This window comes from Falco biarmicus, chromosome 7 (genome assembly GCF_023638135.1).
Source record: "Falco biarmicus isolate bFalBia1 chromosome 7, bFalBia1.pri, whole genome shotgun sequence".
Classification (NCBI taxonomy): Eukaryota; Metazoa; Chordata; class Aves; order Falconiformes; family Falconidae; genus Falco; species Falco biarmicus.
This window is the reverse complement of record NC_079294.1, coordinates 67,241,050-67,253,220: the sequence shown is the minus strand read 5'-3', so window position 1 is coordinate 67,253,220 and position 12,171 is coordinate 67,241,050. Positions and strand designations below refer to the sequence as shown.

Here is a 12,171-nt window from a genome sequence, read left to right as displayed (position 1 = left end):
ATCAGTGTTTATTTGTCGCTTTCTGTGGCGTTTTCACCGATTTGGAAAATGATGCTTTAAGCAAGGGTCCAACTTCTCAGAGGGGGGATCCAGACAATTCCTAATTTTGCCCTAGAGGGAACTGGAAGAATTAGAAAGAGTGTTTAATTGGAGTGCAAAAACGTGCAGCCTTTGGAAGAACGGTACATTCTGGTATAAATAGAATTTACTGTGTTTTACACCCAGAAGTTGCTATGTACAGCCTTCCCATCAATGACATGCACATCAGAATAAATCCTAGCAAGAAGTACTTCCAGCCATTTTTTTCCCATTGGCAGCACTCAGGCAAGATGGGATCTCATTAACCTGACCCAAGACACCTGGCTCTCAGAGTCTTTCCTTCTGAATCTGTGCCGAGATGCTCACCAGTCAGCAGGGACTTGTTCCTCTCCCCATGCTTATTCGGAGGGTATCGGGCAAAGCCTCTGCAACCTGAAGGAGGGCATCACTTTGGGAAGAGACAGGACTGCCCAGACCCTCGTGCTCACCAGGAGACATGTCTTTCCTTCCCCTTAATCTCACGGAAAAGCTCAAGCTCTCAGTGCCTGGAAAAGGGCAAACCATTGTGCTGTGTGATTTTGCTTTTACTATTAAATTGAGGAAATGCCCTTTTTAGCTCTCGCCAGTCATAGACTGACACGGCCACATTTCATCCGCTTTTCACCATTGCTCACTCAATGGCTGTGCTGAACTCTGCCAAAGGCCAGGTTTGCACTGCTCATCCTTTAGAGACCTGTTGGGGAAAAACAAAGACAAGAAGCAGCATCAGTCTAATGCAAGCCCAGCAATCCTTATATTTGGGAACTTTTCAGCTTGTAGTCATGTGGGCTTGGAAAAACAGCGCTATCTCAAAGTCCAGAGGCTGCTGGAGAAGCAGGGCTGTTCTGCTGGATAATTTTGCTGCAGGGTGTCGCTGAGCTGAGCTGGCTGCCTGGTACAGCAGTGCCCAGAAGCCCTTCTCCCTCCCAGTGCTGGAGCAGAGCCCTGGGCAGGGCAGCCCCTGCAGCGCCTGGTGCTTTGCACCTTTTGAATGGTGCCAAAGGCTGTGGAACTGATGGGAGCATTTGGCCTGGGGGTGTTTTGTGGAAATGAGCTGGAAAAAAGTCATCAGTGAAATGTCCTGCCGAGACACATCTCTGCCTTGGTGTGCTCAGTGTATGAGAAAGGGAGGGAGAGGGGGAGGAAGAGGCTTGGGGTTAGCGTGGTCCTGTGTGCCCCAGCACTGCACAGGGCGCCGGGGCAGGGTTTGGTGCAGAACCACCTTTGGAGAACCCAGGTATCTGCAGCACGAAATTGGCTTTGGTTTGCAAATATTTTTGTCTTTCAGCCTGGGCTGATGGGGCAGGATGGGACCAGGCAGCTTTTTGGGGACCAGGGGAGGGAATGGCTGGTGACACCCTCCACGCTGCAGCACACCCCGAGAATGAGGGCAGGGGTTTGGGGCATTGACTGGAGCAAAAGGCATCCTGGTGGACTTTGAATCAGGCCTTGGTGACACCGGGCAGGAGCAGGGACATCTTCCCAGCTAAACCCCCATGCGCCCCTAAGGCCAGGTAAGTGCCTGCCTACCAAAACAAGCCAGCCACAGCTGTGCAGAGATCTCAGCTATTTAGGGCTGTTAACGAAGATGCCCCGCTTCTCTCCTCAGCCCCCAGCACAGAATCACAAACCTCCCTCCTTAAAGCCAATGGGGAGAGCAAGCTGCCACGCACCCTGCAAGTCAGTGCAGGTACCTAGCATGTTTTTAAGATGGATGTCTCCACCTCCATCCCTTCTGGTTCCTTCCTCCCTGGGGGATTAATCACTCTGAAAGGTCCTCGCTACCCTCAGGGCGAGGGCAACAAAGTGGAGTTTGGGAATGCATTGCCAAAGTCACTGCATTCCTGCCCTGACCCGACAGAGCTGAGCATCAGATTGCAACAACGGAGTGTAAAAGTAGCCTCTTTGCTTGCTGAACTGAGCAGAGAAAACCCTTGGACACTCCTACAGCTCCCTGAAGAAGTTCAAAGCTGTTAAACCAGGATCTGGGCTGATCTGATTTTTCTCAGTATCTCATCTAGCACGTTCTTTGGTGCAGCGACCACAGGGAAAGGCTGCTGGGGAATTTCTCATCATGCAAACTAGAAAAGCACATGCAACCCACTGTCTTTCTCTCTCTGTTTCAGTCCCAGCCATGCCATCCCTCTTTATTAAAGTCATTAACAGCACCGCCGTGCAGGCTACATGGGAGCCCTCCATCAAACTGGGCCAGAATGAAGGCTTCAAGCTTTATTACCGCAAGGTCCACCTCTCCCAGTACACGGGTCCAGTGCTACTGCCCAGCAATGTAACAGCGTACAACATTACCCACCTGGGTGAGTATGGTGGCAGCTTGATCCATGTCCCTTCTCGACCCTGCGAAGGTCTGTTGCGATTAGCATGAGAGAGCTTGGATGTGTTGCACAGCCACTAAATGAGAGGTGCTGCAGCTCTCCCCAGGGTTTTGGGGTGCTTTCCCAGTAACAGGTCTTGCTTGCAGCATCTTGTGTGTATTTGGCAAGATGTGCATTTCCTAAATAGGCATCACTCCGGGAGGTAACGCTAATGATTAACCCTGAAATGCTCTTCTTGTGTCTCCCTCAAAACAGATGCATCAGTGGTGTATGAAGTCAAGCTCCTTGCCTATAACCAGCATGGGGATGGAAATTCAACTGTCCGCTTTGTGTCCTTGAGGGAAACTGTGGAGAGGACAGGTGAGACGGGATGTCAGTCTTGGTGGTGGTTTGTGAAAACCGGTTTGCAGGAAGGTGGCGAGGCTAGACACATCCCCAGACACACACAGCTCTACGCCCCATCTCCCCTTCAGCTACTCATTTAGTTTCAGCAGCACAAATAATGATGAAGCAAACCTCTGCGGGGCTGGGACCTCCTGGTACTGGTAGAGGTGGTTTCTCTGCCACATGGCACCAGCCCTGTTGGCCAGTCCAACCTGATGACTTTTCACTAAGGGTCAAAAGAAAATGTTCCTATAATTGCCAGTTTTGTCCCCTAATCTTGAGCCAGAGGTGAGGCCATGAACATGAACAAACCTGAACAGCTCTGTGCATAGGCTGAGAGCTGCCATCCTTGGGTGAGACTTGATGCACTGAGCATCTCCGCTCTCCTGGATATTTTGACTCTCACTGGCACCAGGAAGGGAGGACACGTGGCTTTGGAAAGGAGAAGGGCTGCAGAGCATGAGCACTGCATTATGTGGCAGAAAAGGAGAAACCTCTAGAGGAAATCTTTAAGTGATCACACCTTTCATATTCATCTGTGTGCAAAAAACATTCTGCTGCTCTTGGATGCCTTTTAAGCCTTCCAGTGGGAATATCTTCAAGAGATAGTTATTACTTCTCAGTCTGTACTGGAGTAACTACTAATCTTGTTGGTATCTGCGTACATGGTGCTTACCATCAGGTATCAGCCTGCTCAGGCATGGTGGCCACCTCTCACCTCCCACCTCATTAATTGCAAAAATTAACATCAGAGTCTTTTTTGTTCATTAGTTGTGTCTAATAACAGCAGCCTGGGTAACAGGGCTGGCTCTCTACAGACCTTCCAGCCCTACGCTTGCTGGGACTGCCTTCCTGGGGTTCCAGGAGCAGGGGAGCTGCTTTGGCAGGCAGTGACCCTCCTGGCCCCCCACCCTGCTCTCCTCTTCCCCACACACAGCTCCCAGCACTACCCAGATTCCAACTTTAGCTCTGGACTTCCCAAAAGCTAGAGGAGTGTAGAGAAATGAAGGCAGGTTAATTAACATTGATAACATACAGCTGTGGGATGGCTTCAGGGGTGGCAGGTTGGCTGACATAGATAGTGTGCAGCTGTGGCTGGTTCCTGCTAAGTAGTTAAATAGCTCTAAGGGGTGTGGAAGAGGCACGCTGGATGAAGAGAGACCCAGAAAAAGTAGAGGGAGAGCACCCCACATGTAGGAGAGGCAAGAAGTAGGGTGGGCTGGCCTGAAGGGGATGAAGAAACAGCACAGGGAGTAGATGAACTGTTGAAACCTTTTAGGGGATTGGTGGCTGTGCTGGGGCATGGCGCAGGAGCTACTTATTGAAGGTAACCTGGTATGGGATGGTAAAAGCCTTGTTACAGCCGGCTAGTTTGGATAGTGCTGTGACAGAGGAGCAATAGGAAAATGGCACCACTGACTCCCCTCTCCCCTTTTCTTCTGGCAGTGCTGAATTCCCCGTGTGACTGCGTGAAGGACAAGCAGAACAATAAAACCTCCACCACTGGCATCATCGTTGGGATCCACATTGGCGTCACGTGCATAATCTTCTGCATCCTCTTCCTCATGTTTGGGTACAGAGGAAGGTGAGGGTTGCTCGTGCCGCTACTCACGTGGGACAGCGGTCCCTAATGCTTTGTGGGTGTCCCTGCAGGGTTCTGACACATCACACAGTGATGACGGACTGTTCCCCATGCACATCTCGGGACACGCATCCCGCAGCATGAGCTTGTGCAGCCTGGCTCCTGTGAACACTGGGCGCTGTTTGTGGCACAGCTCCTGCCTCCCTCCCAGACATGTGGACCCAACGGGCTTCTCCAAATACTCCAGATCGGCTCCAGTCCCCATCGAGAGACCTGGTAGTTCCCAGGAGCGCCACTCTTGCTGCCCTGGCAAGCCTTGACCCTCCCTGTAAAGCAAAAGCCCTTTCATGAGGAGGGGAAGAGACGTGACTTTATAGGAGGGATTTAAGGAGTGAAGGAACATAGCACAGGGATAAGGCAGGCTTGGGGGAAGGAAGCAGGGGGAGGCACCAGCTTTGCTCACCCTCAGGCTCCATCTCTTTTATTTTTCAGGCTGCTGATGTGCAAAAATGTGCAGGAGCAGCTGTCAACCCCGCAGATCCCCAGGAGCCAGCGGGGTGCCACAGGCCTTGTCCTGAACGGCGTGACTCGCAGGGACAGGGATGACCGGGACTTGAATGGAAAGCAGCTGGATATGAACGAGCTGGAGAGATTATTCCCAGCATCCCCATCCCAGGAGCAGCAGGATAAGGGTGTAACGGTAAGTCAAGCGGGATGGGAGCATCCGTGGGAAATGCAGATGTGGCTACATGTCTAAGAGCATCGGTGACCTGCCACTGTCACTGCACTGTCGCCTTCTCTCTCTCCAGTCAGCTCGCAGCTCGCCGGCCCCCCAGGATGACACCCAGATATCCACGCTCCCTCTGGATGAGTTCAGCATCATCGAGGAGCAGCCAGAGCCCCTCCCGAAAAGCCCCCGCAATGGCAGCCCTGCTGCTCTGGCTCCCGACCACGGTTCTGCCAATGAAGGATAAAACTGCCAAGACTTGAACCCTCTTGTAGGAGTTACCAGAAACCAAACCCACGGCTGGTGGTGTCTTTACGAGTTGTCAATCTCAGGTCAATTGAAGATTTCTACAGTCTGATTGTTATTTTTTTGTTTTGCTTTATTTTTTTATATATATATATATATAAATATATATGTATACAGCCTTTTGGAAACTCTGAAGTTTATTGTTCTGACCTCTCTTGGGCCTCTTGGTGTGTTTCTTCTGACAATGGCTTTATCGAGACTGGTCGTGATGGATTTCCCCTGCAGCTGCTAAGTAAAAGACTCCTTGGCAGAGTTTGGCAAACTCTCCTGTCTCTGACAGACTGGGGATACGGTGGAGCGTCCTTCTCTTGGCATCCCAGACTTTTTCCTGATCAGCAGCTTTAGGACTACTTTTTGGATCTATTTTTTATTTCCAGAAGACTGGATTTGGAGAAATCCTAACTTGACTCCAAAAATCGAGGCCCAGGAAGGCTGTCTCTCCGTGGATTTGATGGTTTTGTACACTTTCACTATTTCTCAGGATACTTTTTTGCTGATTAACTCTAAATAATATGAAAAAATGTTAAAAAAAAAAAAAGTGTGTGTGTCAAAGGATGCCTGCCTGAGGGCTACTGAAAGACTTGGACAGACAAGCCGAGTGAACTCAGAACCTACCTCAACCGGAATGAATGTCTTCTGGGAAGCAGAAATACCTGCGTCTTCCTTCGTGTTCAAAAAAACAAGTAACGTAGCACTTGGTCAGTACAAGCTTGGTCCTACCTCAGCAGTCACGCTCTGTACCTGCCACCTTGGTGGTTTTGTTGTCGTCGTTCCCATCTAAAGCACTTCCAAACCTTTGAAAGCAATGTTCTACCTCAAGCATGATAGGAACTGGTGTGAGTGTGTGTGTGTGTGTGTGTGTCCTCTCCTCTCTCCCAATTCCTGCCTCTCCCACCCAGCCCCGCGCGAAGCAAGATGCTTCACTAGTGTTATGAGCTTTACTTTTAGACACGTCACGGGGTTTCAGTGTGATTTTGCGTGGCAGAGATTTGTATCAAGGTTTTTTACTTTAAAGTTTGTTGGGGCCATCACAGACATGGCTGGATGCCCCGTGGCTCGCCGGCACCATTGCTCTTTGGGCACTGTGGTGGCTGCCTTGGTTCATCCTGGGTGTGCTTGGGATGGAGCGGGGTGTGTGGGGTGCTCAGATGCCTGTCAGCATGCCGCTCCCTAGGCCAGGGTGATTGATGGCACATGCCAGCACAGGCAGCTTAACACACCCCTGGGAGGTGAGGACCTGGATGTCACCATCTTGTCCCTTCAAAGCCCATCCTGCCATCAGGAGCACCTACAAGGAAACTGATACAGCACTTCCAAAACCCCTTGAGATGCCACTGAGCTGCTCCCAGCTCCTCCAGAGTATTTCCAGCTAGCAGGAGATCATCCAAAGGATGAGCTGAGCTGAAAAGGGGCTCTCTTCCCTGGGAGAGATGAGCAGAGGAGGGCTCCTGGGTGGTGACACAGAGCAGGCCCCCCACGCCGCAGGACGCTGGGGACTGCTGGCAGCCACCCCTTCCCCACGCCCAGGGTGTGCGAGGAGCTCCTGACACCAAAGAGAGGGTTTGTGCACGCTCCCTGCTCCTCCAGGGGCCAGCTGCCAACCTGCCACCGTGGGGTTCGGGTTGTCCTGGCGTGGTGCAGCCTTGTGAGTTGGTGTGTGACCAGCGTTGTCCATGGGGTGAGCTGGGGCACGCACAGGGGACAGGGATGTCGGCCAGCCAGTGGCAGAGGGCAGCCCTTTCCCTACCACGTGGGTTGGTTGAAACCAGGTGAACGTGGCGGTTTGAACTCTTTGTATAGGTGGTGGTAACTCAAATGTCACCATATTTGCAAGGACAAGTGAAAGGAATTAGGAAAGAAATGAGTTTAAGTTTAAAGAGAGTAATAATTGTGTTTTTTTAAATGGTACCAGTGGGAGAGTTCCTTGTGTCAGAAACATCCCCCATCACCTTCCCAAGTGGGATTGGGATGCTACCAATAATTGTGTAAATAATACGATATACAGGACAATATGGCAAATGTCTCTTCCCCTGTGCTGTGCCCTGGGGCTGGGCTGGGTTCGCTGTGAGCAGGACTCTGTCCTTTGAGACCAAATCATCCAGCTTGGCCCAAGCAGATGCAATGGCTCGATGTTTGTAGCCCTCTGCCATTAAAATTCCTCCTCCTGTAGACATCATGCAGGACAGAAAAAATCTGAAGGGTTAAACTTGCACGTTAAACCCCCAAATAGCCTTTCTCCACCCACCGAAGAGGCTAAATGGGCCGTCAGACCGATTCCTGCTCACATTTACTGTGGGGAGATGCTCCCTCCCGCATGATGGTGGACCTGGAGACAGCTTGGGAAGGGACCATGCTCATGGACAGTGCTGGTGGCACCATGCAAGACCAGTAGCACAGCCCGTCCCATCGTGGGAGCCTGAGGATGCCGGGGCTTGCAGAGGGCAGGAGGGAGAAGGAGATGCCGAACGGCTCAAGTTACAACCTCGTATCACAGAAAACGCAATCTCCTCCTGCCAGCCCACTCCCACTCAGCTTTTTTTAAATTTTCTTTTTGTGTGTGTGTGTGTGTGTAATGCCGACGTTCACATTGAATAAGTACTGTTGCCAAAGTGAACACAGAATTTAGACTAGCTTTCAGCTCAGACTTCCTGGAGCTGTGAACATGCTATTAATTTAATATCATATTATTGTGATATTGTAATAGTAACAAGTATTTGTCACTACTTCCTTTTATTAAAGGGAAATGCTGTGCCATTTGACTAGTTGAAATACGATAGTATGTCAAGAATAGAGCTTTTTCTTTTTTTTTTTTTTCATTATGCAGAAATGTGATGGCTTAAACCAATGCAATTTATGTGTTGGTTTGAGACAGCTGAAGATGGATGTAAATCTTTAAAGAATATTTTTTAGATGTTTAGCTTTTCCTCTTTTTTAGGGTTTCTTTTCCGCTCTTGTCAATCTGTACCACTGGGACCTAATGTAGATGGTTGCAGCAGGTCAGCCCCCAAAGGGATGAGGCTGAAGTCTGGAGATCCAGCAGGAGGACGTTGTCTTCCCTGAATTATCCAAGCCTCCCAAGTCCACAAAACTGGGCAAAAAAACCCTCACAACGGCACACTCTGGCTTTGTGCTGTAGAGTGCCTCTAGCTGTCACTTAGCTGGAGAAGTGACATGTAACAGGCCATCTTGCTGTTCATCAGTGCCTGCGCCGGGCTGGAGGCAAAGCCATGCCGACTGAAAACTTGGGAAAACATCACCCGGAGTATGTCTGGCCATTAATCTGTAAAACAAGAAGGAAAAAAGAACCAAAAAAAGGAGCTTGTGCTTGGTTTCAGCGTGGGGCACAACTTCAAGTCTGTGCTTGGTTCATCCACACTCCTGCTCTGTGCTTGAGGGAAAGCGCTGGAGTTCTGTTCTGTGCTGGGGGCACGGTTGGGCTTGGGTAGACATGTTGGGCTTGGGTAGACATGTTGGGCTTGGGTAGACATGTTGGGCTTGGGTAGACATGTTGTACTTGGGTAGACATGTTGGGCTTGGGTAGACATGTTGTACTTGGGTAGACAGGCCTGCAGGAGCCCATGTGCTGCTGGTGGTTTGGATGCTGTTTTGCAGGTGTCAGAAATGCTCCTCCCAGGTCTCCCACGAGCACATAACCATTCTCATGGCATCAGAGGCTTCTTCAAAGGCTTCGGCCTTTGAAATGAAAATTCAAGCTTCAGCCAGGCTGTTGGGTGAACAGGAGCATTGCTGCGCTGGGAGGGTGTCCCCATGCCGTGGGCAGCATCCCAGGAGGGACACAAACCCTGCTGAGCCTTGAGGCAAAGCTCTGCTGCCATGGTGCAAACCCAGCAGCCACCAACCCCACCGGCCAGGGCCGGGCCGTGCAGGCGTGGGGCTATGCCGTAGCAACGGGGTCCAGGCATCGTTTTATGTACCCAGACCAGATGGCACCAGCCAGACCAGCCCAGGCGGCGTCACTGGTGCCTTGCACCCGTCCTCACCCGCCTGCCAGAGATCAGCTAATGGCACGTGCTCCCTTCACCCTGATAATTCATACACCTCAAACACTGCAGCAACAGCTTGCCAGATTCCCCCCCCCTCCTTTTCTTGATGGGAGGAGTCAGAGAGTTTTATCTGGAGATAAAACGGCTGTGTTGGACCTAGTGCAAGCCGTTGGCAACCGCCCCTGTTTGGGGTAGGAATCTCACCCTCTAGTATTTTTCCAAGCAAATAATTCTAATTCAACTCACTGCCTTTTCTAGGCAGATCCAAAAAAAACCTCTTGCTTTTCTGGCTGTGGTGAGATGAAATTACAGCAAGGAGTAAAGTATCCGAAAGCTGATTTTTACTGTTTTTTTGTTTTGTTTGTAACCCATAATGGGCACAACCTATTCTTGGAGCTCTCAAGTTTACCAGAGATGGCTGCTACCTCAGGGATAGTATCCACATTGTCTTTAGTTGAACAGGGAATAGTTTTATGCTGTGACAGGGTATTTTCACGCTGTTGGATTCAGGTATTTATTTGTCTACCGTATCTTTCTTCTTCCTTGTTTTGTAAAGATGCTGATACATTTAAGTGCTGGACCAGTTTGGGAATTTTAAAACTTCCACCCAAAATTATACCAAGGGACTGTACGTTTTAAGTTGGCAATAAAAAAGAAGAGAAGCTACGACATGTTGTTGCTTCTGGATGGTGAAGGGAAGATTTTTGCTGCCTGTGGGGTTGTTCCTCCAGGATAACCATCCCACAGCATTTCGGGGGTGGGAGGGGGATCGGCACAGTGTCTGAGCCCTCTCTGAGCTGACGGACAGCACTTAAGTCTGGGAAGATCGGTTAAAAAAAAAAGGAAATTAAAAGCTTATGAAAACAAACGGCAGCAACGCAGGGGGAGCTACTTAGTTACTTCATCTGTGCAAACAGCATTTGGAAATCTATCCCTCCCCATGCTGCGCCAGTGAGGGCAGATTAAAGATCCTATCTAGCAACTTGATGCCTGCTCATTTATTTCCCTCATCTGCCAAATTAAAAAAAAGGAAAGGAAAGGGAAGGTGCTTGGGCTGGAGCTGTGGGCAGGGAGACAGTTACGCCCCCAGCCGCAAGTGCTGCTGGTGTGGGGCCACGGCACCAAAACCCACCATAAAACACTGGAAATCAGTGAAACGGCTCCAGGTTTCCTCCGAGAGCACAGCCTGAGCCTCAGCATCGTGTAACAAGAAGGGACGGGGCCGGTGCAAAGCCCAGCACGTCAGGGAAAAGCCTGATTTCACAGGGCTTTGGAGCAGGGTCTTACAAAGGAAAGAGGGATTTTTACTTTGATCGTATTTCCATCATTTAAACTTGCAGTATCTTTACATTTGTAATAAAGTAATAACAAAGACGATGCTAAACCTTTGTCCCAGTCCTCTTTGGGAATCAACCATTAAGAGTAATATTAAAAACCCAAATTGCAAAGCACTTTTCTACTGTTTATTTTCTACCTTTCTTACTTTGAACTGTCTTGATATTTGAAATCCACTGATCCTACGATTGTTAGCTCTGTATAAAAAAAAAAGAAAATAAAACCCAGTTTTTTTGTAGTTTGCTCTGTTTAGATTTTAGCCTGTGGCTACTTGTACAAGAAAAATAAAGCTAGAATAAATGAGCGCAAGCGGTTCAGCCTGAGTGGTGCTTTCTTTGTGCCACAGCACGGGCACAGCTGCAGTGTGGGGATTGTGGAGGGTGGCTCAGGGCATCGCCGCTTCACGCGGGGGGCTGATGAATTTGGCCCCGCTCAAAGAGCAGCTTCCAAAATGCAGTTTTTAAGGGCTGAGGGTGCTGATCCACTCGTAAAGCTCGGGCTAAGCCATCAGCAGAGGTGTGCTTGGTGTTGGGGGCTGCTGGTGGCTCTTTGGCAGCTGTGTAGGAGGCTGAGATGAAGACCTCCAGGGTGAGGGTACGACACCTTGTGCTTGGAGGTGCAAATTAATTTCCAATCAATCTTGGCTCTTTCTCAGCTATTGCTTTTCCCGTTGCCTCAGGCGCTAACAAGCATCACTCTACCTGGTGGCTTTTTGCAGAAACCCCGCATTAAAGCCACGCTCCAGCCTTTTCCAGTTGCAAACTGGTCTGCAATGGCTGAGGCAGGATGGGCATTCCCGGGAGCAGGCAGCGCCGAGCCACAGGAGCATCCACCAACCAGGATGGCACAGGCCTCAGAGTCTCAGGCAGAGAGGTTAAACCCAACGTTCCCACCTCCGTGAGGTGCTGGAAGCTGATGCAGTTGATGCTTTGAGCATCTTAACAGTAACAGAAATGGTTTCAGTGCCCCTAAAAGCTCACCTAAGCATGCAGAGGGGTTTGATGCCAGGTGGGAGATGCAGAGGCAATTAGCTGCTGCTGAAAGTAATTACCTGCCTTGCAAGCGAGGATCAGTGCATGGGACTCCTCTGGAGGAGCTGGCATGTCCCTGGCGTTACCAGCAAAGCCAGGCCCATCCCCAGCAGCCCCAGGACAGGTTGCTTTGGGAAAAAGACCATTTCTCGAGGGGCTGGCCGGAGGAACAGCCCCGTCCTCCCCTCCTGCTGCTGCTCTCGATGCCAGAGGACAGTCAAAGCAAAGGGCTGCGGGGAATAAATGAGTGAGACTGAGCCCAGCAGCACTTTCTGAAGAGGATTTCAATAAGCAGGTGAGTGAAGAGTCACTTCAAACAACTCCCCGAAGCTCTCAAAACTGCTAAAGTGCAGCACGGATTGTCTAAATATATACTTCATAATAAATACAA

At 50.2% G+C, this 12,171-nt stretch overlaps 1 protein-coding gene across 1 annotated transcript in view; it reads left to right on the top strand.

The window, feature by feature from the left end:
* IGDCC3 (immunoglobulin superfamily DCC subclass member 3) overlaps positions 1 to 10,993 on the top strand; it is a 112,271-nt gene extending 101,278 nt beyond the window's left edge. Inside the window, exons 10-14 of the mRNA XM_056347662.1 lie at positions 2,205 to 2,393; positions 2,667 to 2,771; positions 4,242 to 4,380; positions 4,870 to 5,077; positions 5,187 to 10,993. Of these exons, the coding sequence (XP_056203637.1) occupies positions 2,205 to 2,393; positions 2,667 to 2,771; positions 4,242 to 4,380; positions 4,870 to 5,077; positions 5,187 to 5,351 (806 nt within the window). The 3' untranslated portion in view covers positions 5,352 to 10,993. The remainder of the gene's footprint in view (positions 1 to 2,204; positions 2,394 to 2,666; positions 2,772 to 4,241; positions 4,381 to 4,869; positions 5,078 to 5,186) is intronic.
* The last annotated feature ends 1,178 nt before the right edge of the window (positions 10,994 to 12,171 follow it).